Source organism: Rattus norvegicus, chromosome 13, assembly GCF_021556685.1.
Source record: "Rattus norvegicus strain SHRSP/BbbUtx chromosome 13, alternate assembly SHRSP_T2T, whole genome shotgun sequence".
Lineage (NCBI taxonomy): Eukaryota > Metazoa > Chordata > Mammalia > Rodentia > Muridae > Rattus > Rattus norvegicus.
Window position 1 is genome coordinate 82,882,471 of NC_141546.1, and position 26,155 is coordinate 82,908,625.

General features: G+C 42.6%; 1 protein-coding gene across 3 annotated transcripts in view; it reads right to left on the minus strand.

Annotated features, from left to right (window-relative positions):
• Nucleotides 1-21,390: 21,390 nt before the first annotated feature.
• Nucleotides 21,391-26,155, minus strand: part of Pbx1 (PBX homeobox 1) — a 309,646-nt gene continuing 304,881 nt past the window's right edge. For all 3 annotated transcript variants that reach the window (XM_087580979.1, XM_087580978.1, XM_087580975.1), the window contains one exon: nucleotides 21,391-22,879. Coding sequence is in view for 1 of the 3 variants with exons in the window: in XM_087580975.1 (XP_087437101.1) it covers nucleotides 22,859-22,879 (21 nt within the window). In the remaining 2 variants the exon portion in view is untranslated. The remainder of the gene's footprint in view (nucleotides 22,880-26,155) is intronic.

A 26,155-nucleotide genomic window follows, 5' to 3' on the forward strand; every position in this document is an offset into this window, starting at 1 on the left:
AGAGTGTTTTATTCTGCAGAAGTCAAGCATGCTGGGGTCTCCCATTCTAAGATGCAGAGAACCAAGTGAGCTTGTAGGCCTGATTTAAAGCACATTAGATGAACTCCAGGGTAGGTGACCTGCATGTTGTACCATCTTTAGGGACATTGCGGAATCATTACTGGGGCCTTGGGGGCTGGGAACTGTTGCTGACCCATTCATTGCCCTTGCTTCAGGCCCGGTGGAAGGAAGGGCAGCTTCTGACTAGCTGCCTGAAGCCTGGGTGGTTTTTTGTTTGTTTGTTTGTTTTGTTTTGTTTTTTGTTTTTTGTTTTTTTTTCTAGTAACTGACTTGGCTGAGCTTGCCTGGACCTGCCCAGTTCTTAGTCCAGTTTTGAAGCTTATCATGGAGTCAGCCTATCCTTCTCACTGTTAGGTCTAGTCACAAGCAAATGGAAGATCATGAAACCTTTCAGCCTCCATCGACACGGGATCCACCATGTTACAATGCACTTATTATTTTCATCTATTTCTGGTCTATCAGATTTTTCTGGGGAAGGAAATACTAAAGTTTCTAGGGTTTTTTCCTTCGACAACAGTGTCTTCCCATTAGAAAAAAAAGTCAATGTCTGAATTGGTTTGGGAAGTGAGTACTTCAGTTACTGGAATGTTCTGCTTAGCTGAGAATTTCTATCTGCCAACATTACATGTGGGATAAACACGTTATCACTTAACACTAAATTACACCAAGCATAATCCCATTTTCCTTTGAGAATTTCAAAGGCGTTCACAGTTCTTCAGAGTCATTATCATAATCCTACTTCTCAATGCAGAGTTTTAGAGGCTGTGTGGGGAAGGCCTTTGTAAGTGGAAAAGAACTGCGGGCATGCAGAATTTCATTGTTTCTGTTTTTTAATGAGAAGAAACTGTATTGACCAAACTTATCAAGACATGTCATGTACCAAGAGATCCTTTTGGGGGTAGTACATGGCAACAACTCATTTATATGTCATTTACCTCTTCCTCATGAAAGCAAAATCAAGAATATTAAACCAGGCATGATAGCGCATGCCTGTAATCCCAACACTAGGGCAGCAGAGGCAGGAGGAGCTCTGAGTTTGAGGCCAGCCTGATCTAAAGACTGTGTTTAGGACAGCCAGAGGTACACAGAGGAACTCTTTCTCGAAACACCAAGAACAAAGAACAACAACAAGAAACAACAAGATATGTAAAAGTTCCTTCCTTCATTGTTGAAGGTGAATAGTGACTATACTGTAATTTTAGTATCACAAATAGTGTTCACCTCTGAAATCTGTCAGTAGGCATCAATGATAAAAAACAAGGCCAGTGATAACAAGAAAGCATTTTCTGCACAATGAAGAAATGTTCCTGCTTCTATGAATTCAGGGATGGAGGAATCTGAGGAGGGACCCAACACTGTTCCTGAAGGGCTCTTATAGACATCGCCTTGGGCAAGTCAATTACCTTTTCTGAAACCTGTTTTCCTCATAGATGATGAAAAAGCAGTCATTTATAAAATCCCTTTAAGGTCTAAAATTTCTATGATTTTATGCCTTGGCCCTCTTTTTTTGAAATTATGTTGTCTCATTTTCTTGAAAAGTTCTTGAGCTAAAGGAAACTATATTTCTCAAGTAAAATGATGTAGAGTGGGACTTTTCTCAGTGTTTAGGATGTTAGCTCTGTTGAGAACAAGGATTGGGAGGTATCTCTCACCTTAAAGGACCCAAAGCTCCTAATGAATATACTGAAAGAGGGCAGCAACAGCCTGCACCCTCACCACCATCAGTATCCCTAGAAATGAGTAGACAACAACTTTGGAGTATCACACTGGTGACTTAAGAGTTCCATCAAGGGTGGGGGTTAATGCTGAAATTCATAACTGGTCAAAATGAAGATAACATGAAGAGTGCTCAGTCATAAATGGGACATCTCTATTATACCCCTCTCCCCAAAACTCAGGGACCATCTTGGAAGACAGAACAGAAAATAAAGAGCCAGAGGTCAGGAAGGACTAGAGAAAAATTGTCTTCTGGATATGACAGGGCCACTTCACTCATGAACCCACAGAAACTGTGATTACCTGCTGAAGACCTAAAGAACATCAAGCTAATCAGTATCCCAGTATGGGAAGGGGAGGAGCTCACGAGTTCCCACTCCAAGCTGAGACACTCTTGGAGTTGGTGACTTCTTGGTCAGAGAGAGGTAGTTTTCTTTAAGAGTATGGTCCCTGGTGGGTTGACCACACTCTGGTGGATAGCCCCAAGTCTATAAGTATATGAGCAGAACAAATTGTACTCTGTGGCTTATTTTAAAAAGAAAGATATAGGTGGTGGAGGAAGGAAGTGGGGCATGAGTTAGGGGGAAGTTAGAAGGAAGAGTCAGGGACATGAATGTGATCAAAATACGCCATCTGCATATGTAAAATTCTCAAAGACTTAATAAAATAGTTTATGTAATGAAAAGAACAGGCAATCTGAAAGGTCTTTAGACTGGAAGTGAGGGTACTATTCTGTCAGGTGCCCTTCTCCAAACCAAGTCATGGCAGACTCAAGAGAAAGAAAGATTGAGGAGGTTGGTGGTATGATTCAAGAGCCCTTCCCTAGCCAACTGGAATTTAGTGTGTGTGTGTGTGGAGCTGTGGGTGAGCTGCAGGGTTGAGGAATCTCATGGACCATATCTTCATGGAACCTAACAGTCTATGGAAAGATTCTCTGAAGATTCACATGTAATCAATTAATTTGTTCTTCCCTAGAACTAGGGACTGGCAACCAGCTGTGGCCAGGCTAAGACGGAGTAAAAAGTTGCACTCATCCCTACTGGCACTGTGGTCTGACAAGGATTAATGTGATTCCTGTAGATAGTGTGTCCTTTGGGAAGGTCCTAGGCTGGGGTCACCATACAAGAAGGGTTGGAAAAGGCAGCAGTTTGTCAGGAGATGAGATATGAGGTGAACAGCCCAGATAGTCAATGAGAAGTGTAGTGGCACCCATGACCTGAATGTCTTCTCTTCACCTTGTCCCTCTCCCTGTCCTTGGATTCCTAGGACATCCAGAAACGGAAAAGGTGGTCAGCTGAAAGGGTCCCAGACCTTCTTTTTCTATAGGTAATTGCTATTTTGTCTGTGTGCTTAGAGCTGAGGAAACAGACGCAGAAACTTTGAATTTTTTAGCCGAGTATCTGAGTGATCTATCATATATGTTATTGGACTTCCCCCTTATGGTTTTTGTATATTGCATTTTCTCTGACCTTCTACTGTTTCACAATTGAATGTTGCTCTATTTCCATAGAGGCAACACAATGAGTGAATATCACTTTTTCATTAGATATAGAGATGCCCCTCTTTGCTGACCGGCTCTACATATGAGGGGGTCAACAAGTTGAGATATAAAGAAAAACGTTCCATCTATATGGAACACTTTTTGTACCCCTATTCTCTGAGCAATATAACACAACCGTTTACTCAGCATTTATGCTATATTAGGTGCTCCAAGTGATCTGGAGATTGTCCAAAGTCTGTCCTGGGAGGTTGCTCAGTGATTCAATCTCTGTTTTCCAAACAAGACCACTCCAGTTTAGATTTTCAGAATGCATAGAGAACTTAGATGGGATTGATAGTCCATACATATTTCCAGCATGGGAAAGTGAGACAGGAGGTACCAGGACCAAGCTGGCTAGTGAGAGTAACTATATTGGTACACACTGGGTTTGACTGAGAGATGCTGCCTCCAAAGAATGTGATAGATAAGCAACCGAAAAAGATTCTGGGGATCAACCACAGCTCTCTGCATACCTGTCAGCACACACAGGCACCGACGCACACTTAAAGACACAGGCACACATGCATGTATTACACACAAATAACATATATGTGTAAGAAGAAAACAGCAACATCTATATTATGCCATTTTATCAAAGGGACTCCAGCATCTGTGAATTTGAGTCTTCCCAGCATATGTCCCACTCTCCTGTATGTACCACGAGATGATGTCATCTACAATTGGGGAGGGGGGACAGTTTGTGGTAAGGTAATGAGAAAAATCTAACCATAAATTGTGATGCATTTTAACCATGAAATTGTTACTTCGGGAAAATGTCTTCCTTAAATACGTAAGGAATTAACAAACAAGAAAGGGTATTCCCTGGAGAAACTATGTAAAGAGGAACTTACACTTAAAAAGCACAACCTGATAAATTTGGTTCCTGGACTGTTACAGCCTTTGAAAGCAAGACAGACGTGGGTTAAATTCCCAGGCCTCCCATTTGTCAACTGGGGCAAATAATTCCTAAGATGCATGAGATTACCTAGAGCCATACACCACAGCATGACGAAAGGACAATCAGTACGTTTCTAATTTCTTCTCTTTATTCTTGGTCTTAAATACAAATTTATCTGATTTTTATCATTCTTATATATAATTTTTAAAATAAACATAAAATGTGTGTCCATTTTACTTAATTGGGTTTTAATAATCATATATATACATATATATATATATTTCCATGTACATTAAAGAGGAGTATGAATTATGTTACTGTGTCCAATTCCACTATTCCAATAGATCCACCATTAGCATTTTGGGGGGACATTTTGAGGAGGGTTCTCTCTGTCTCACACTTTCTCTTCACTTGGCCTCCTTTTCCTCATTACTCTGAAAATTGCCTTTGCTTCGTTTAAAGCAACTTCCATTGCCAGAGTGGGTGTGGTGAGTGGCGCAAGGGGAGTTTAATAATGTATTGTCAATTTCATTTCCAAGGCAAAACGCTGGTCCTCTAAATAATTTCTTTCCCTCTGGGCATTTGGCTTTGCAAGTGGGACAAGAAAGAAAGCTTCTTGCTGGACTAGAGACTGTTCATGATGTCACCTTGAGAGCTCTTCATGTTCAGAACAAATACAGTGTTTGGGTCAGTAGAAAGTCACATGTCAGAAACTGTCAGCCTTTCTCCCCCATCACTCCTTCTTGCATAGTTTCCAAGGTCCCAACATCTTTATCTCCTGGAGACTGGATGCCCAGTCAGATTTGCTTCCTCCTTCTCTCTCTGTTTTCAAATCCGTCTTTTAGGAAAATATTGTTTGGTGAGTTTCAGAATTGTTGGTCTCAGCCAACAATTTAGAAACCTGAATTATAATATTGATGACATTAGAATCAATGAAACAGAAAAAAGTCTATACCTGCATTTGATTTGGAACAAAATACAATGGGGACTTAGCTATGAAAGCTGGAGTGTTATATTCCAAAGATCATCACAAGCCACCATCACCCTTGGTTTTCTGTACAGACTAGGACATGATGTCTGTGAGATGATGTCTTGTGGTTTCCCATGTTAGAATAATAATGACAACAATGTTATGAATGCATCTGCTGTACCAAATTCTATTTGGAGCATCTCCTACACATTTAGTCTTATTTGATCCTTACACCAAACATTTCTGAGTGAAGGAAATCATGGTCATGAATGTTAGGTGACTTTTGCAAGGTATCACCTTTGTTGTGCTAAAGGTGACTTCTCCTCTGGATCTTTTGCTCTAATCTGACCTTAGTTTTATCAAATAAGAGAAAATCTCCCGATCAGATTTCATGTGGAAAGACTACAATCATTCTTGGCTTCCCAAATCCTTAATCCAAGGGTATAGTGAAAACTTTTTTTCCAGCACATGGTTGGGTAAACATGTTGTCTAGGGTAGGATGCAGGTGTGGTCAATATGTTTCATGTAGTCTATTGAGAAGCAATCAATCATAAAGGGAATAAAGTGTCTTGTATGATACAATTATGTTTGGTGTATTGAATAAGAAATGTACTCTTGGGTTCACTTGGTCCCCAGTGGATATTGCTATCTGGAGAGGTTCTGGAACCATCAGGAGGTAGAGCCTTGCTGGAGGCATATGTCACTAGGATAGCCTTCGATGGTTTATAAGACCTCTCCACATCCTGTTCTCTTTCTCTCTGCTTCCTGTGTGGATGAAAATGTGATCAGCTTGACTCAAGCTTCTGCCATCGCATGTGCCTCTTGCTGTGTCTTCCTCACCTTAATAGACCATCCTTCCCTAACTGTGAGCTAAGTTAATTCCTTTCTCCTTGAAGCTGCTTTTGGCCAGGGTGTTTTATAACAGCAACAGGAAAGTATTTAATGCATTACATCCTGTTAGCATTCTTCTCTGATTACTTTCAAGGAATTTCAGCATCTATTTAAAAATTAGGACTTGAATTATTCAAAATTCAAAAGTAAAAGAGACCAGAGAAGGTTTTAATGTTTGTTTTTCTCCTTATGTCCTTGATTCCAACTCTCTGCTCCACATCTTTGAAATGTGTCACAGATCATCTGTTTGGAACTCACTGGCAAAGGGAATTTCTACTTGGCATGACAGAGATGAGGAGTTGGACATGTAAACGCACAACTAGAGTAAAATGCTCACACTGCTTTATAAGTGCTGTGTGCCAGTTACTATGGAAGCATGGAAGAGGGGCCTGATTTGGAGGGAGAGGACATTTAACCAGGTACACGAGAAAATGACATTTGGTTTGCTCTTGATGGGAAGAAGTAAGTCTGGCAGTTAAGGAACAGCAAAGAAGAAAAAAGCAAGGAAAAAGTCCAAGTTGCTGGCAAGCATTTGGGCTTCATGTAGGTCTTCATGTATCTAGGATATGGGTAGAGAATGTTGACAGAAGGGTCAAATCTAAGATTGGAAATGTACACTGATGGTAAGGACTTTGAATTTGATCTCGAAGACAAAGGGAGTCATTGAGTAGTTTTCAGAGTCTGATAGGAGACTATGAGGGGGGCCCACTAATGAGGACACATGGAAATCAGTACCTTTATACTATTTAGTAGTTTCAGTTAGCAGGGTTTGTTGACAACTTGGGTATAGTGTTGATAGAGATTGGAAGATGTAGATGATAAAGCCCTGGCTTCTACCACATCTTGTACATGAGGCAGAGGGTAGGGGAAAGAAGACAAGATTGGTCCCATCCCTGGAAAATTCTACGGTAAAATCCCAGCATTTGGCAGAGGCAGAGGCAGAGGCAGAGGCAGAGGCAGAGGCAGAGGCAGAGGCAGAGGCAGAGGCAGAGGCAGAGGCAGAGGCAGAGGCAGAGGCAGAGGCAGAGGCAGAGGCAGAGGCAGAGGCAGAGGCAGAGGCAGAGGCAGAGGCAGAGGCAGAGGCAGAGGCAGAGGCAGAGGCAGAGGCAGGCAGATGAATCTATGTGACTTTGAGGTCAGCCTGGTCTACATATTTAAGTTCCAGAGCAGTCAGGGCAGTATAGTGAGACCATGCCAAAAAAAAAAATCTCGAATTAACTTTCAAAAAATATCCTTCAGATTGGTCTTAGTCGCCTCAATCATCACTCCAGCATGAGATTGTAGATATGCTCAATTTTAGGTAAATAAAAATACACTATTAAACTGCTAATTCTACCAAATGTCTGTTCGCTCTCTCTCTCTCTCTCTCTCTCTCTCTCTCTCTCTCTCTCTCTCTCTCTCTCTCTCTTCCCTTCCCCTACCTTACCCTCCTTTCCCCTTTTCTATGTTTGTCCTGGAGCTCCCAGCATAACAAAGAGCCAAGGTTCCTTTCTTGTGGCATATTTAGCACCTAAAGATAGTCTCAATGTCTGAAATGCTATAAGTAATAAATAAATAAATACAACTCAGCAAGTACACACACTGAAAAGAACCAGATGAACTGTGAGAAACTGAGCCCTGGCCCGATTCTCCTTCCACCCCTGGCCTTTTCATTGCTGTACGTTATGCGTTTTGCCATTCTTTGCAGTATAATGACAAGGAGGCTGACTGCAGCTCTGTTCCCAGCACAATACGCCCTGCTTTACAAAAGCCCTTGGGATAAGAGAATCAAATATAGAATTTGCTGAAGGGCACAAATATTGACAGTATTCAGCTATCCAAACACAACCTAATAACATTTGGTGAAATGTGGGAAGTCAAAGACACCATTCTGCCTTCATGACAATTGCTAGCGCCTCTCCCCTTTTGAATTCTTTTAATTTTTTTTCCCAAATGGAACCTATATTTTGACTGGATCAGTTACTAACTTTCACCAAAGGAAGAGACAGGGAAGATAAAGTGGCTTTGTGCAGATAACATGGCTTGGCGAAGTGATGACCACTGTCTCTGTCCACATAGTTCTTGCTTAAGAGATCAATGCAGCTTCAAGCTGCACGTCTTCTGCTTCCTGTAACAGTAGCGTTTCTCAAGATCACCTGCATCTGGGGTGGGGATGGAGCAAGAAGGAGTTAAGTCTGCAATTGCAGGAGACCCTATCCTTCCTCCTTCTATTAGGGTGTGACAATATTCACAGCTGTTGTTGTAGACCTGTCTGCCTCTGCATGACTCAACAGTTGGAAAAGCCATCAGCCAAGGTAATGGCTAACCTCAAAATGGTGACAGGTAATCATGCCACGGCTGACCAGGAAAACCACAAGAGCATGTATTAGCATAGTGATTCTAAGTCTGGGCTAAGGTAATGGGTCACAGAAAAGTCAAGTATACAACTTAAGCCATAAGTAATCTCCACACATTCCCAAACCCCTTTGTCAAGGAAGTTTTCCTGTGGATGGTCGGGAAGCTCAGACCAGAAAAACAGGCCCTGTGCAGATAAAGCTTCAAGCGATACCAAGCACCTACCAGCAGGGACCCAAGGCAACTTAACCAAGGTTCATTCTTTATCCAGCATCTGTGTAACTCCTGTTATGTAGTGACAGTCCTCTACGTCTGTCACACAGCGTAGGTCACATATTGTTGGAATCCATTTCCTTATAGGGCAGAGCCTTCTCTTCCCTCAGACTCCTTCAAGAGTCATGGTATCTCAATTTGTCCCTTAGGCCTGAAACTCTGCCCTCAGTGTCTGGTGCCAGGTGGGTAGGATTCTTCTTACTGTCCTTTAAGCTGGTTAAATATTGCAGAAGCTTCCATGCACTTCAGTCTGCATCTTAATTCTTTATACAACCAGAATATCATTTTCAACATCTATTGAAGTTAGCCATTTATCAACAAAAGCAACCATGTACTACACTTAAATAGTCTGTAATGAGCATTCAAAACCAGACACAGACATAAGAAGCAAGCATGATTATTTACATTTGGGCTAAATCGTTTGTTATCAAAGGAAAGTTTCAAGATAATTTTCAGAAGAATGAATGTTAAGTAAAAAGATAAGGATGGATGACATTTTCTACGCACAAGGCCAAGGTCAGATAGAAGGTACTGGTTAGGCCCTACTTTCTCTTAGCAAAAAAGACAGACAAATAAGGAGGAAAGCGATGGAGATGTGGAGGGAGGAAGAGGGGATGGAAGGGAAGAATAAAAGAAAGAAAAGCAAAAGCAAATAAATGTTGTCTTAGTCAGGGCTCCTATTCCTGCACAAAACATCATGACCAAGACGCAGGTTGGGGAGGAAAGGGTTTATTCAGCTTACACTTCCACATTGCTGTTCATCACCAAAGGAAGTCAGAACTGGAACTCAAGCAGGTCAGGAAGCAGGAGCTGATGCAGAGGCCACGGAGGGATGTCACTTCCTGGCTTGCTTCCCCTGGCTTGCTCAGCTTGCTTCCTTATAGAAACCAGGACCACCAGCCCAGGGATGGCACCATCCACAATGGGCTGGGTCTCCCCCCTTGATCACTAGTTAAGAAAATGCCTTACAGCTGGATCTCATGGAGGCATTTCCTCAAGGGAGGCTCCTTTCTCTGTGATAACTCCAGCTTGTGTCAAGTTGACACACACAACCAGCCAGTACAAATACTATGTAAATTTTAAATGCAAGTTAAAGATTCAGGAGGAAACCGCTCACCCTGACTGATGAACAACTGCCATCTGTAACCTAGGAGTGCTTGAAAGTTCTCGAAAGCTAGGCCATCCAAAAGATAATGGAAGAACACTCTTCAAAGCACACAAACTCTCTGTTGCAATCCATTTCTATCCCTACCCTCCTCCTGCAGTCTGCATTGGGTTTGGGATGAGGCAGGGGGGAGGAGGGTGGAGATTACATTTTACTAGGCCTCCCACAAAATGCTTTGAACACATTTCCACTTGATTATCAACATTCTCCCACATCCAAGATAGGATTATACCAGTACTTTAGGGAATGAAGAAACAGAGGCCAAGAGAAGCTCCGCAAAGTTGCCCAGGGCCATTAAACTATGTATGAGGGCAGAAATGCGGATTTAGGTCGGTCTGAATTCAAAGCCCCACTGTGGAACACTGTGGATGCCTTGCGAATCCACATTTATTCAGGACTCACATCAATATTAAACACTCTCCTTCCCCAGCCAGGCCTTTCCCTTCTTGCTGGGTGAGTGACCGTGCTGTTAGTCACCACGGTGGAAGGAAACCTTTGTGACAGTTAGTGGTCTGTGCGCATGTAGGGGACAGAAAAATAAAGCGAAGTCGGCCATTTGCATAAATAGAATCTGGTCGAATGTCAGCAAGCACACACTAGCAGCAAATGTGGAAACAAGCCAAAGGCAGATAATACACCTCTGCTTGCCTCATACCCACCCTTGTCCCCGAAGCCTCCATCCCCAGCCCTGCCAGGGCGCATGTCCTGTCAGATAAGCCCTAGCCAGACAAACATTGTCATTTAAACTTCAGCCCATCACTCTGATCCTGATCGGGTCCAGGCTCAGGCTCAACACCCAATCGTGAGTAGAATTTGCTTTGACATGTACCTGGCTGTGATAACCACGTCCCTGCCTCTACCCCTACCCCACTTGACCCTACGGCCTCGTATGTCAGAACGTGACATCCCAGGTGTCAGCTGTGACACTGAATGCGCAGAGCAGGGGAAAGATGGACCATGACAGCAGAGGCTTTGCTGCCTGCTCCATGCCTGGCACCAGGAATGGACTTCTGCCTGGGAGGGACGCACTGGATCCACCAGCTGCATGTCAGAGAGGCTGGGAGAGCACCAGCCGTGCTGGGTGCGGTGGAGTCTAGAATGTCTTTTGCTTAACCATCATTCTCTCCTTGAGTCCTTACCTAGGACTCTCTGAGTTCACTATGAATTTGACAACAAGCAGTATTTTCTCTGTCTGGAAGAGGCCAGTGAATGCAAGGGATACAAAATTACCAAAGACATGGCAAATCAGTTGTCCTGGGCCAGTAGTTCTTAACCTGTGTGCAGTGACCCCTTCGGGGGTCGAGCAACCCTTTCATCAGAGTCGCATATCAGGTATCTCGCATATCAGATAGTTATTTACGTTATGATTCATAACAGTAGCAACATTACAATTACGAAGTAGCAATGAAGATATTTTTATGGTTGGGGTTCACCACAGCATGAGGAACTGTATTAAAGGGTCATAGCATTAGGAAGGTTGAGAACCACTGCCCTAGACACAAAGGAAATTTAGTCAGAAGTCAACAGTATGTGTCTGGTACATGAAAATCGAAGTGCTCTGTGTAGCTTGCAACAGCTTCTTCTTAAATAGATCTCTGTATCTACAGACGGTACCAAGCATTTCATGCACTCTAGCTGATTTTGTGCACACATGTTAATTAGCATGCATGCACATGTGTACATGCACACAGGTACATAGATGCTACTATGCACATGTGAAGGTCAGAGGACAACTTTCAGAAGTCCTCTCTCTCTCTCTCTCTCTCTCTCTCTCTCTCTCTGCCATTTTGGGCCCCACTGAGCTAACTCAGGTCATCAGGCTTGGCACAGTGCATATACTTTTACCCACACCAAGCCATCTAACCAGTCCCACGTACTCTGGTTTTCTAAACCTATGACTGAAGCTAAAATTGAACTTAAAAGTTAGAGTAAGACGTTAACAATAATTCACTGAAAACTTTGGCATCCCCTATGAAAATCAGAATTTTCAGTTTGAGTAGACCATGTGTGGCTCTTCTTTGGCATATCTGAAAGGGCACTGTGATGGTTTGCATATTCTTGGCCCAGGGAGTGGCACTATTAGAAGGTGTGGCTTTGTTGGAGGAAGTGTGTCACTGTGGGGTGGGTTTGGAGACCCTCTTCCTAGCTGTCCGAGGATGTTCAGTCAGTTCTTGGCTTCCTTCTGGTGAAGATGTAGAACTCAGCTCCTCCTGCACCATGCCTGCCTGGATGCTGCCAGGCTCCCGCCTTGATGATAATGGACTGAACCTCTGAACCATTAAACCAGTCCCAATTAAATGCTGTCCTTTATAAAACTTACATTGGTCATGGTGTCTGTTCACAACAATAAAATTCTAATTAAGACAGGCACCTCAATGTCAGCCTGTCAAGTGAGACAGCTAAATACTAATGGGTACTAACGGGCAGGTAGTATATACAGGATGGATACACTAGGCAAAGGGATGATTCATGTCCTGGCTGGATTAGAGCCTGGTAGTATCAGATCTACCCAGAATGATGCACAATTTTAAATGAGTTTTCAGAATTTCTTGTTGCATATGTTCAAACTGTAGGGGGTCACTGGTAACTGAAACCTTGGTAAGGAGGGACTATAGTACTACAGTATACGACTTTACTGTTACAACAATAGTACCAGGTTCACACAGGAACCTGCTTATGATTATATACCCATTAATTAAAACAAACATCCAGGTTATGGTCCTGGAACTTTGTCTGATAAACTCTATGGCAACCTTTCCCCCCCCTTTTATAGCATTTTATTTAGTGTGTGTGTGTGTGTGTGTGTGTGTGTGTGTGTGTGTGTATGTGTGTGTAAGTTGGTTTTGTTTTCCCACCGTATGTGTCCTTGAGAACCAACTCAGGTTGCCAGGTTCGGCAACAAGTGTCTTCACCAGATGAGCCATCTTGCTGGCTCCAAATCTTTCTTTTCATAACACTTCTCACCTGGAGCACAGTCTTGGGCATAGAGCATAGAGCACAGACTTGGGCACATCAGGTATCTTTTCAGTCCCTTGCCTTAATCTCTCCTGACATGTCAGGACAAATGCAGAGGGAAGTCAGCTCTCCTACTCCTGAGCCCACAGACTCCAAAGACAGCCCAAGGGATGCCTTCACTCTAGTCTATGGGATTTCTAAGATTATGCAGGTTCCTGGCTGAGCCACACTGGCTTTGGGTTCTACGAGGGCAGGGTCTTATCAAGATGATGTTGAGTGGCCTGGGGTTGGTGACTGCATGACAGGGTGATAAGTGGAATGGTTACAGGAATCTTCTGTTTATCTTTGTGGACTGCCAGAAACAATATACATGGCAGTTCCAAGACTTTAGAATTTTAAGGAACTATCTAGGACTGTCATGTAGTCATCAATGTTACATTCCATCAAGTAGTCATATAAACTACCCACTTTGCTATCATTACCGCATTATAAAGAAGGAAATTTTATGTACAATAGCAGGCTTTCTCAAGAATGAAAGTTGGTATTGGATATATATATATATATATATATATATATATATATATATACATACATACATGTGTGTATGTATATATATGGCTATCTTTACATATCTCATGTGTTGTCACAAATGCATAAACCTATCATTGACCATCTGTAAGAGCCTTTATCACAACAATGCAGTGATCGGTGGGGAGCCTTGCTTAGGATGTAAAGACCTTAGATTAAAAGTTAAGCTGCCCAAGACCCAAGCTTGATCCCACTACTAGCAAGTGTGTCTCAGAGAGTTACAGCATCTCCAGAGTATGCTGTGGCCTCCCCCATGGGACAGAGTAACAGTACCCCTGAGAAGGTCCTGAGGATTGAATAAGGCCCTGAGTGTAAAACATAGACAAAGAAATACTAATTCACTCATCTTTTAAATAAGAGGACTAGATAAAATGAACTGATGTCCCATTCTATTCTGATTTCACAGGAAAATAGCCCAAATCAAAAACAAACAAACAAACAAAGAAACAAACAAACAAACAGACCTTGGATAGACTGTGTAGCCCAGGCTAGCTGCAAACTCAAGGAAATTGTCTAGCCTTAGCCTTCCACGTGCTGAGAGAGAAAATTCTTCCTTGAAGACAAAATGTCTTTTAACTAGACAGAACCCTAAAGACTTGGGACAGAGTGGATTTGGAGTAAACTCTGGCAAATTCTGCCTATCTATCTATCATCTATTTATCTATCATTTATTCATTCATTCATTCATTCATTCATTCATTCATTCTGTAGTCTTTTGTGGATGTCTTCATTTCTCTCCCCACCATTCTTCCATTTCTGACTCCCCCAACTTATCAATAGATTGTCATCTTTGACTTAAGCTCCCTGGCTCTACCTTGTATGCAGACTAATTTTCTTTCACATTAGGTATATAAGGCCAGAGATAGCTTAGGCAGAAGAAATATTTTTCGAAGTTCAAAGTATGATTTGCAAGCACATCAGGCTCAATACAGTGAGTCCCAGGATGGGTGCAGGTGCACCTGCGGCACCTGTTTTTGCCCAACTCTTGGCCTTCACCCCGTTTCTAGAATCCAAGTTCAACTGTTCCAGTAAAGCACATTTACAGATAGTTCTGTCAGTCCCAAGAGATTCTGGAAGGTTGACAGTCGTGTGAGTAACACTGTGTATGTGTGTGTGTGTGTGTGTGTGTGTGTGTGTGTCTGTGTGTGTGCGTCTGTGTGTGCCTGTGTCTGTGTGTTCTGTGTGTCTGTTCTCTGTGTGTCTGTGTGTCTGTTCTGTGTTGTGTGTCTGCATGTCTGTTTTCTTTGTCTGTGTGTTCTCTGTGTGTGTGTTTGTGTGTCTCTGTGTGTGTGTCTGTGTGTGTCTGTGTGTCTGTGTGTGTGTGTGTGTGTGTCTGTGTGTCTGTGTGTGTGTGTGTCTGGTCTCTGTGTGTGTCTTGTGTCTGTGTTTCTCCTCAGTGAAGAGTGACAGTAACCCACATGCTAAGGAGCCAACAAAGCACTATAATGTTGTAAAGGTCATCTTTCTAAAATCAAAGTACAGCTGACAATGATCGTGCACAAAGGGAGTGGCTTTAGCAGCCCCTTCCCCCAGGAAGGGATGCCTGAGCCAGGCAGGCCTCACAGCCTCACCATTATTTTACCAATTAACCAGGCAGAGGAAGCCACATCCAGCCCTCATACCCCAGTGCTTGGAAATACCTGTTTGGTGTTTCAGGGCTATGTGGGAGTTAGAAGTGGGCAATGGTTGGGGTTTTATTGACAGCTGACCTGGGGGAAGTTTGTGGCTGTCAATCACAGCTTTTCAATCTGTTCCTCTAAGGCAAGCTTAATGTACATTCAAGGAGTCCATGGTATAAGTTTCTGATCTCTTGTCATATGTGGGACTCTCCATTTTTTATTATTTGAACATGTAAAATAGAAGCTTTTATTCTGAACCTGAAAGTTTCACTACTTTTTTCTCAACAGCAGAGGTAACTTCCATAACAGCACCCAAAGAGACATGTGTACAGCAACCGAGGAATCAAATGGATGAAATGATTCACATGGCATGCACCCCATTCATTCCTTTATATCCTGTTCCCACCTCCTTCTCTGTTTTTTTTTAAAGACTACAAGTCTCAATGGGAAACCTGCTGAAGATGCAGGAATGAAGTTTAATAGGGTCTGCCCTGTGCTTACTCGCCCTTCTGCCAGAAGGAACACCTGCTGTTGGAAAGAATGACAGTTCATATAAAAAGAGAAAGAAACAGCAACAGGGCAAGCATCACTGGACATGCTGCGCTGTGCTGAGACATCTCCTAGGAGAGTAAGCCAGGCTCTGCTAAGGGATGGCACCACCCACAGTGGGTTGGGCCTTCCCCAGTCAATCACTAATTAAGAAAATGCTCTACAGGCTTGCCTACGGCCGGATCGTATGGAGGCATTTTCTGAACTGAGGTTTTCTCCTCTCAGATGACTACAGTTTGCTGCATAAGCATTGGCCCTGAGTTCAGATCTCCAGCACCCTTGTGAAAATCTGGGTGTGGTGACCTGCATCGTAGGGGCAGGCAGAGACAGACAGATCCCTGGTGCTCACTGTCCAACCAGTTTTAGCTGAGTCCATGAGCTTCGGGTTCAGTGGGAGAACCTGTCTCAAAAAATAAGGTTAAGGGCAACTGAGGAAGATTCTCAAGGTTGATGCTAGGCCTTGACATGTGTGTTCAAGCACACCTGCATGCACATGTGCACACCAACATGAACTAAGACACTGACATGAATATGTACAGACACACACACACACACACACACACACACACACACACACACACCGTGCATGTAGATTTTACTGAGGCTGATCCTATAGTCATTGCCTTGTACACTAGGTAGGGTTCTCCAGTGAAATAAAAGCAATGGATTACATTTGAGCAAGCATTTGTTATAAGGAATTGTTTCAGCCTTTTCCTGCAAGTCTGAGTTTCAAGACCCTCAAAGGTATAGTTTCCGTTGGATCTGATGGCCTGAGAACTAAGGAACTGATGATACAAGCTTTCAGCCCATCTAAACGCCTAACAGCCAGGTTTTCTGTTGATGCCAACTCCGATACGAGGGCAGAAAAGGATAAGACTTATCTCAGCTCCAGCTCCCAGCAGACAAAGTCTGCTCTGCTTGGATCTCCAATAGGTGAGCTGTGGCCCACCCACCCTGGACAAGACTATATCCAGAGTACTGCCAAACAACGTCTTTTCTGAAAACCCTCACAGGTACACTCAGAAATGATGAACTGAATGTATGAGCACTCTGTAACCTTGCCAAGTTGACATGAAATCATCATAAGAGCCCATCTGTGAGAGAGCCCTAAGGGACCCTGGAGGAGAGTACCAGCTAACTGGAGTCTATGTATAAACTTACATTCTGGTTAAGGTGAGTTCTGCTCCCCTCCCCAGTGCTCTTGTTTCTCCTTCTTTCGACATGGAAGAAATGTGATGCTGGAGTGTTTGTGGTTAGCCATGTTTTGTGAGTAAGAGAATAAGTGCTGTATCGTGTTTGAGAAGGGCACAACGACTAGAAATTCCAGGACGTCACAGTTTTTGGTTTGCTCCAACCGGTAGCAGCCGCACTTGCCCTTAATCTAGGTCAGATATCCTTGTCTCACTACCTTGATCTCTGGATTACTATAATCATGAGCCCAAAAATGCTCCAACAGCACCCATAGCTGGGTGTTCAAGGGGCCCTTCTGTGTCTTCTATTAAAAAGAGCATTCCTTCTTTGTGAAATGGACTTCCATATGGACATGGACTAGCATCAGGGGAATAGGATGCCTAAATCCGTAAAATGGGTCCCTTGGAGTACTAGAAATGGGGTCACTCTGCTCCCTGTGCTGTGGTTTCTAATTCATGTACTCTATACATCAAAGACACAATATCATATAAAACCATTGCTTTAGAACAGTGGTTCTCAGCCTTCCTACTGTGGTGACCCTTTAATACAGTTCCTCATTGTTGTGGTGACCCCCAACCATAACATTATTTTTGTTGCTACCTCAACAACTTTGCTACTGATAGGAATTGTAATGTAAACACCCGTGTTTTCCAATGGCCTTAGGCAGCCCCCATGAAAAAGTCACTTGATTCCCCAAAGGGTTCCAACCCACAGACTTGAGAACCACTACTTTGTAAAATATGCAGGATCCTAGAAACAGTGCTCTGTTACTGCAAGGTATCATTTCTAAGCCGGCGTTGACTTCCAGGATTCCTTTCCCCTGGGCAGTAACATCAGTTGCAGGCACTTGCTTTGCAAACAAGAGAACCTGAGAACAAATCTCTGTCACCCACATAAAAAGCCCAATCTCCAGGCCATCCAGCACAAAGCAATAGAGGAAGACACTGGAGGGATGTGACGCTGTGCTCTGGCCTCCACAAGTGTGCATAGGCATACATACACAGCTATACACTCATGTGAATGCAACACACACACACACACACACACACACACACACACACACACACACACACACACACACAGTCCCTTTCTCTACTGACTATCAGAATGTGCTAGGAAAAACAGATTCCATGGTTGTTTGTTTGCTGTTAACTCTTCTTTGCTACAATGTCACATGAGTTTTGGTCCAATAAAATAGCAGGTAAAAGCCATGCCAGTGGAAGCCCTCAGAGAGTGACTGTGGCTAAGGACTTCGGGCAAGAATGGCGAATTCAAATGTGTCTGCAGATCCCATGTAAGCTTATTGCTTTTCCTTCCAAGATAGAAGAGATCTCAGGATGCCAGGTTGCTTACAAGCAACTATTTCTCCTTCGGGGATGGCACCCCATTGGGATCACCTGAGAGGACAATGCAGTTTCGTCTTTGCTGTTTAGACACAGATCAATGGAAGTAAATATGTCATCTTTGCTGAATGGGAAACCGAGCCCTTTATTCCATTAATGTACCCATTGTGTCAGCACCCAGATAGCCAATCAAAGAGCAGGCTTCTGTGGGTTGTTTTGGTTACTTGATTGCTTAGTGTCTCATCTATGGTGGAAATTCTTAGGAAACTGGTAAGTGTTGCTAAGGTATTTATTTTGTGTCTATACACACACACAACACACATTGTCTACACACACACAACACACATACACACATGTACGCACAATGCACTCACACATACACATACATTTATACACATGTACTCATACATGCACACATGCACTCACACACACCCATTCACCCACACACACGCATGCACACGCGCGCATGCACACGCATACTCGCACAATCTTTTTCAGAGCCTGTCTCTGGTTTTTATGTGTCTTTACTTTTGAATTCCCAACCCTGGCTAAGCCAACGCCAAGAGGCAGGCTCTCTGCTCATCTGTCTCTTTGTCTCTGTCTCTCCATCGCTCTGTCTTTCTCTTTCTCCTTTCCCTCCTTCTCTCTTTCCATCTCCTCTTCCCTTTCTCTCCTGTCCATTTCTATTAACACAGAAAATAGAAGATCTGCTGCAGATTCCTCGGTGCTCTGTCTGTTGGGAGGATTTGCCCTCATCAGTCTGTTGCAGAGCACTAAGCGAGAGTAGTACCGGTGTTAGCCATTTGAGATTTGCAATCATAGACAAAGCTCAGGCTACCACCCGCCCCCCAGCTTATTATTAGGAATCCTTCAAGCATTCAGATGTAGGAGCTAATGGAGACACACCACTGTGGCAACAGGAGAATAAATTGGCTGAGTTACCCAGTCATGCAGCAGACTATCTGGTGGGCCTTTTTGTTGCTAATCTTGTATGTAATGCTCTGCCTTAGAAATTGCCAATAGGCCCACCAAGTCTACTTACTTTAAACATTGGTGATTCTGAATGAACCTAACTTATGATAGAATGTCTGGCCATATGATCATTTGGTATCCCTCGGTCAGTTATCCCATCTTTTAGGTTTCTAAGAAGAGGACTATCCGTGGTAGTCCCTTTTCAAGTGAAATATAATTCTCCGGTGTGAATGGTATGCTTCTATTCCAAAAATATTGGGTTTAGATGATGACACTTTCGTTGTGACTTATCATAGCCCCAGAGAGCATCTTTCCCCACCAGAGATGCCTATCACATCACAGGGACTGCTGTGTCATATGTTCCAATTTGCAGAGTGATTTTCATAGTAATTCAAAACCTTTATGTAGCCCTTTATAGCTCTAGGGTTCACTCAAAGCTGCAACGTCCATGTTACTTGGTAACAGTCAGAGCAGTATTCCCTGTGGAGCCTACTTCCAGGACTCAGGGAAGATTGCTAGGAAGATTGCTATTTCTTCTCAGTGGCAGGAAGCAGGATTTGACATAATCAGCTGCTGTCTTTGGAAGGGTAGCCTTAATACACCCCAACATCACCACACTTCAGTGCTATTCTAGGGTTTTGGATATTCCTAAGTTTGATCTCCTGCCTTTGAGGGTGCATTTGTCACATTAAAAATATCCACCATATTTGCTAATGCCTGGTACTTTTTAACACAACTTTTTTAATGTCATGGATGAGTGTAACATTCTTTGGAATGGCCAGTCTAAGTCCCTTCAGACTCCAGGAAACTGAAAAAGGAGAATTAACATAGCTCAGGGCAAGACGACAAATATACATTTTGTCTATGCCATGTGAATACAGACTTATCCTTCTTCATACCATGGAAAAGAAGTAATTTGGGATGTCAGAGGCTGCCTAGCACACACCCAGGCTGTGTTAACATTCCTTTGCAAAGATTCTACACCCAGCACAGCAGTTGCATTTGGAATTACTATTCTCGACACAGCAGTTGCCACTGGGTTACTATTACTTGAATGAGTGAAGATCCATGTCTTTGTGGTAGTGTACAACTACCATTCTCTAGGATCCGTTCAGTTTTTTGTAGACACCAAACTGGTGAGATAAATGTAAATATACTGGATATTACCACCTCGACATCTCCCAGGTTAAGTAGGGGTTTATTCGCCTTAGTCGCAAATGTTTTTAATTTATTCTTTTGGTAGAGATGTGGAGGTTGGAGGAAGACAGGTTTCAGAAGCTTGCGCTAGGTCTACTTGACTATACATAACTGGTTTTATTCCACCATCCAGGGATCTCTCTGCTGATGTGTATCTGTGAAGCCTGTGGATTCACTGTGAACAAAAGCACAGGATGGACATAGTAAGAACCTTCCCTTAAGAACAAGACCATGATGACTGACTCTCAGGGTCCCGGATGTCAATGTCAACATTAAGCTTATGCTTAACAATCTTCCAAATATTTAAGTCATCTTTTTTCTCCAAGTAAATGGCCATCTGAGTAAATGCCCAAGAACTTTTTTGAGCAATCATGGGACATGGTTTATAGCGTATAACATTTGAAGGGCTTTTCCATTGGAGACCTTTTTTTGATTACAGTCTAGGAGATGAGGAATATGTCTTGATTTTTCATTGCAGTGATGGTCTCAGTTCTTGATCAATCTTTCTTTGATTTGTTTGATTATGCACATTGAACAAACTTTTATTGGCTATCCATTTGTCTTGTTCCCTAGGGACACCACATTTTACTAGCCATCTCCATAGATCTCGGAGAGTGCTTCCCTTTGGCTGGACTCCAACCTTGTCACCCACTATAATAATTATACTCTAGATCTGTGAGCTACAGTTTCCAAGCTTCTAAGGAGACCTCCAGGAATAAGCAGCATCCTCTCTCTTGAAATAACTTACTCCCTCAGTAAACATCCAATTCTGTGAAAATTCTTTCTTGTGCACCAGAAATATGCTTTCTGGAATTTCTACTCATGTGACATGCCTTCATGTATGGGAAGGGAAGGTAACTGCCTTGCAAGTCTTTCTCCTCATTTCTGTCACAAAGATTATATCCTCTTTCATTTGAATAATCTCAGAAATGGACTTTAAAATTCACTAAGGAAGTCAGGAAGCTAATTAACCTTGGGTCATCTGGAAGGAAAGAGAGCATATAGTACTGAGATTAGATAGAATAATAAAACAATAACTGCTTGCCACATAGATAACATATATGTGTTTACCATGTGGCAGGTCCCATGCAAAACAATTGACTCAAATTATCCTCCCAAGAAACATTCATTTATGCAAGAAATATTTTATTAAGCACCTAATTCACTCTAGAAACTGGGGATACAGCAGTAAAGAAATACAAAAAAAAAAATCCTGCCCATATAGAGCTTACATTCTAGAGGTAAGAAGATGGGAACAGGCAATAAATAAGAGAATGGAGTGCTCTGTATAGAATGTTAGGTGTTGAGTGTTAAGGAAAATAATAGCATGAGGAAAGGAAGTAGGAAATGGTGAGTGTCATTTGCAAGGTTAGAGACTGTTTGAGGCAGGCCTAGGTAATGGGTAACTTGAGTAAGACTAGAAGGAGATATAAGGGTGACCTTGTGGATGACTGGGAACTGTTCCAAGGAGAATGAACAATAAGGGCAGAGACCCTGAGGTAGTATTATTATCTCTGTTGTATATATGACTTGCCCAACAGCCCACTGCTTGGGGACGGAGCCAGGATTCAAACTCGGGTCTGCTTGATTGTAGACCTTGTTATTATTACCATAGAGCTCCCTAGTGACAGAGTGTGACATTAGACAAGGGGGAAATGCTCTATGTTACCAATGATGGCACAAGATCCTAGAAGAGGGAAGCAAATTGCTTAGATGAACACATGGAAATGCTGGCGGGTCAGAGACTACCATGTGGTCACTTCTAGTCCCTCATTTCTGTCTGCAGAAGCTAGACATTTATTCTCTGTCTAGAACTAGTTTCCAAACCAATCAATGGACTAGGTAAAACAAATTTTGCTGATACACATTTTAGAGTTATGTCTTGGCTTAGCTGCACTAAATGATGTCTTTGAGCTCTGACTTCTCTCACTGGCAGGTATGGGTTAGTAACAAAGCATAGACTACGGAGTTAGTTAGGTACATCTAAGCCTGAAAATAGACTCTAGGCTTTTCTATCTATGTGGCCATGGGCAAGTTACTAAATATTTCGGACTCTCAATTTCACCATTTATTAGAGGATAGGAATGCCTCTTGGAGACGTGGTAGGGATTAGACAAAATAAGACATGTGCAACACCTTCCACAGTGACAGGCATGTGGAAGATGCTATACCTGCAACCATGTTCTCTCCCCTATGTGATTAGTTGTCTTGTCACATGCATAACTCTTACTTTGTAAATGCATTACTTTTTTGAGAGTTGAGAGGTTACCTTATATATCTAGCTACTCACCACGGTTTATATTATATGGCGGTACACAGTAAATGCTCAAGAGTGATTATTTGATTGCTGGATTAGTGGAGAAGAGAAAGAATAGTGGTTATTGCTTTGGGACTCTGTGGACTTATCCATCATCTAGTTACAACATCTGCTAGCTCCCTGCTCACCAGGCTTGTTTTGTCTGATCTGAGTGGCCAGCAAATATCCTCTTACTTCTTCGAAAGTCAATGAGCATTATTCCAGAGGTCAGGCCACTGTTCAGGTAGAAGAAGACTTTTGTTTGCAGTCAAGAGAAGAGAGGCAGCTGTCACTGTGAGGATCAGTAGGTTCTTGACATATCCTGGGAAGAAGACAAAACTCCAATTTAATTCACAACTTTAGCATCTTCCACCCAGATCGTTCATCAGGACTGCTATCAAAGAGTCAAATTGACCAATTTCCATTTTTATTTCTTTTCCCCACCCTCTGGCAAGATCTCAGTGAGCAGCTAACCAGCTGAAAATAGGAAGAGAAGAGAAAGGCCTGGACCTCAATGACTCCAGAGATGGCTCATCAGTCGCCAAAAATTGAAGTTAGTTTTTCATTCGTGTAATGTAGAAAAAACCCCTCCATTGTAAATATTAGCAAGAGTTTAATGGAATAACTTGTTTAGAATACCATTGTTTAAGGAAAAAGGTAGCTAATTTTATAGCATCCTCTTACAATAGCTTGTTTAGTCCTTCTGGCCACTGTATGAAATCATTATTATAGTCCATTTCTTAGAGATGAAGACACAAATGGATCCTAAGGACATTAACTTGTTCCAGTTTATACAGTGTGTGAATCTCAATCCCAGGGGACTATCTACACATTCTCGAGCCCAAATTCATTCCTTTGCACCTTGTATTTTTGTTGTTATTGTTGTTTGTTTGTTTGTTTGTTTTTTGCCTCCATTTCTAAAAAGATGGATGACAAATGTTGTCTCCTGATCCCCTCACAGGTCAGTCAAGACTGTCAAGGAGGACCAAACAAACATCTTTCTCCTTTTCTCTGATGAAACATGCATAAAGTCTTGTAGTAAAGCAAACACATCAAAGAAAACATCCTATTTGTTCCCCTTAGAGTTAATGATGTGTCTACGAATTAATGCTTCTCCCTACATAGATGAAAAGACTTTGAAGCTTCACCTCTTGACAATATGAAAGGAGGGAGTGTTGTTTTGTGACTGAGGATCAAGGGAAAAACAGGAATGGGAGGCAATCATCAACTGTCTTGAACTTTAACACTGGTCAGGTTGAGCTTAAGGAGCTTTTAAAATAAATCAAACTATTAAACTAGTAATTGTGTATGTGTGTACATCAGGAAGATTCATAGACAGTGAACACCATTGTATTGGGATGGTAGGACCATCATGACACCTCCCTCCTCTATGCTATGAGTGTATAGTATTTAGATGAGCAGATATAAAGGGATAATTCTATGGCTTTATTGGAGACTCTGTAGGTACCCATTTGCCTAGAGCTAGGAGTTCTCTTTCCTTCAAATTCCAAGTTTGACAGCTGATGAAATTAACACCAGGGGAGGACAGATTTCTTCGGAGCTGGAGGCACGGGTGATGCTCCTTCAGTGATAAACTAACAGGGAGCACTGGGTCTCATGGACTTAGCACCCTTGCACTTGAAGATAGGTGGCTCCATTTTGCCTGGTGGTCATAAAGAACAGGGAGGCAAAACCAGAGTTTGAGTTATTTTCCTGAGTCCAGCTTCTCCAGTAATTTTTTTCTTTTCTTTTCTAAGTGTGGGAGACTTTTAATAATCAAATATCCTTGAACATATCCTAACGCATTCACCTTTGGAACTTTTTTTTTAGCCTAATCCTGACATTTTTCTTTAGGACAAATAGTTCACATCTTTGTACATGAGGAGACCAAGGCTTGGAGAAAGAGCTTTCAAGGTTAAAGTTCACAGGCAAGCACAGCTCATGGGCTACCTAGTTAGAATCACACACTACCCCACAACCCAAGCAAGCAAGTTCTCAATATTACTGTTGCCCTTCATGGCACTATGCAATAATTTGCTCGTTAGAAAGTACTCTAGTCTATGTCACTGGGGACTCTGAACAAACTAGGAATACAGAGTTTTCATTTTCAATAGTGAAAGACACTAAACATGTATGAAGTGACACATGGGTAATATTTTTAAAGAAACTTATCATTTGCTTGTTTTATTATAGTTAAAAAAGAAGCCTTCAATGGGGTCTCTAAAGTTGGTAGAGAAAGCAGCCATGAGAATGAAGGGCATGGACATAGGCTTTGCTGGCTATCCTTCTGGATTCCCAGGGTGTGTCCCTACTGTTGTCTTCACTTTCACAGAGGGATGGCAAATGGCTGTCATTTTCAGACAGCACCATTATGTAGACTGGGAGATTTTATGGGAACTTCAAATCTGTTAATTCTTTTCTATATGGCTTTTAGAAACCAGTCACTATTTCCAGGTCTGGGGTCTCATCTTGTCAAAGAAGTGAGTTGAACTACAAATTCTGAGTCCCTGCGGTTTCACAGGGTGAATTAATTTAAGCTCAAGAGAATGCACCATGGGTAGTTAGCTCACAGACTTTAGGAAGCCTAGATCACCTGTGTTGGAAAACGAGATGGAACCAGGACAGGTCAGTGTGAAGATCTGAGAGTGCTGGAGCTGAGGAGAGAAGAGTCATAGTGCAGGTAGCAGTGTCACTAGTGAACAAGCCACATCAGAGATAATGAGGTCCCTAACATTTTCTCCCTTTGCATCTCACTACTCAAGCCCAGAGTCCCAGGACACTGACTCCTTGATCTAGACTGAGGCTGTATTGCAGTTTACCTAGACAGGAGACAACTTCCTTTGAGTCCTCAGCCACACAGCCTTCAGTAGTGGAATGACTATTACTGCATAATGGGGTAGATGCTCAGTGGGCACCTAGCTGCTTCCTCCTGGACCCTCCTTTTCCAATCCCCTCTATTTCCCTCCCCACCTCTGTTTCTGTCTCTGTACTATCTCCTGAAGGCTCTTCCAATCACCAGCTGCCTTTTATATTTGGGGAAGGCTATATTTTTAGTACATTAAAGAAGGTTCTAGTCCCTATTTCTCCCTACACCATCAGAAGGCTTAGGATCGTAGTGAGGAGAGGAGACAGTTGTCCTGGTTACAGCTGGGGACCAGAAAGCCAGAAAGCAGCAGTATTCCTAAGGACTAGAGCCAGGCAGGGCTATGAGCAGGGATCTTGGAGCAGATGGCTCATAGAAATGTCCACCAAAGTCCCCCAGGGTACTGCTGCTAGTCTGAGGGGTTTCCTTTCACAGTGTTCCCATTAACACATTTTCTTGGCTTTCTCTTTATGGCTGCTGGGATGAGCAGCTCTTTTCCATTTCCAAACTGTCCTTATCAGTAATGCAACAATAGCTAATTTAATTAGCTGACCTGAATGGCGGCCAGTTTGGGCTAATTTGGTTTTGATAGTGCTCCTTGGCATATGCAAAGCTGATAAGCATATTTTGCTCCATATGAACAGTGGGGTTTAGGGGCGGTATATGAACGAGGATAGCTCTCCCAAAGCCCCTCTTTTACCTAGGGGACACAGTGCTTGACCAAAGGCAAGTTAT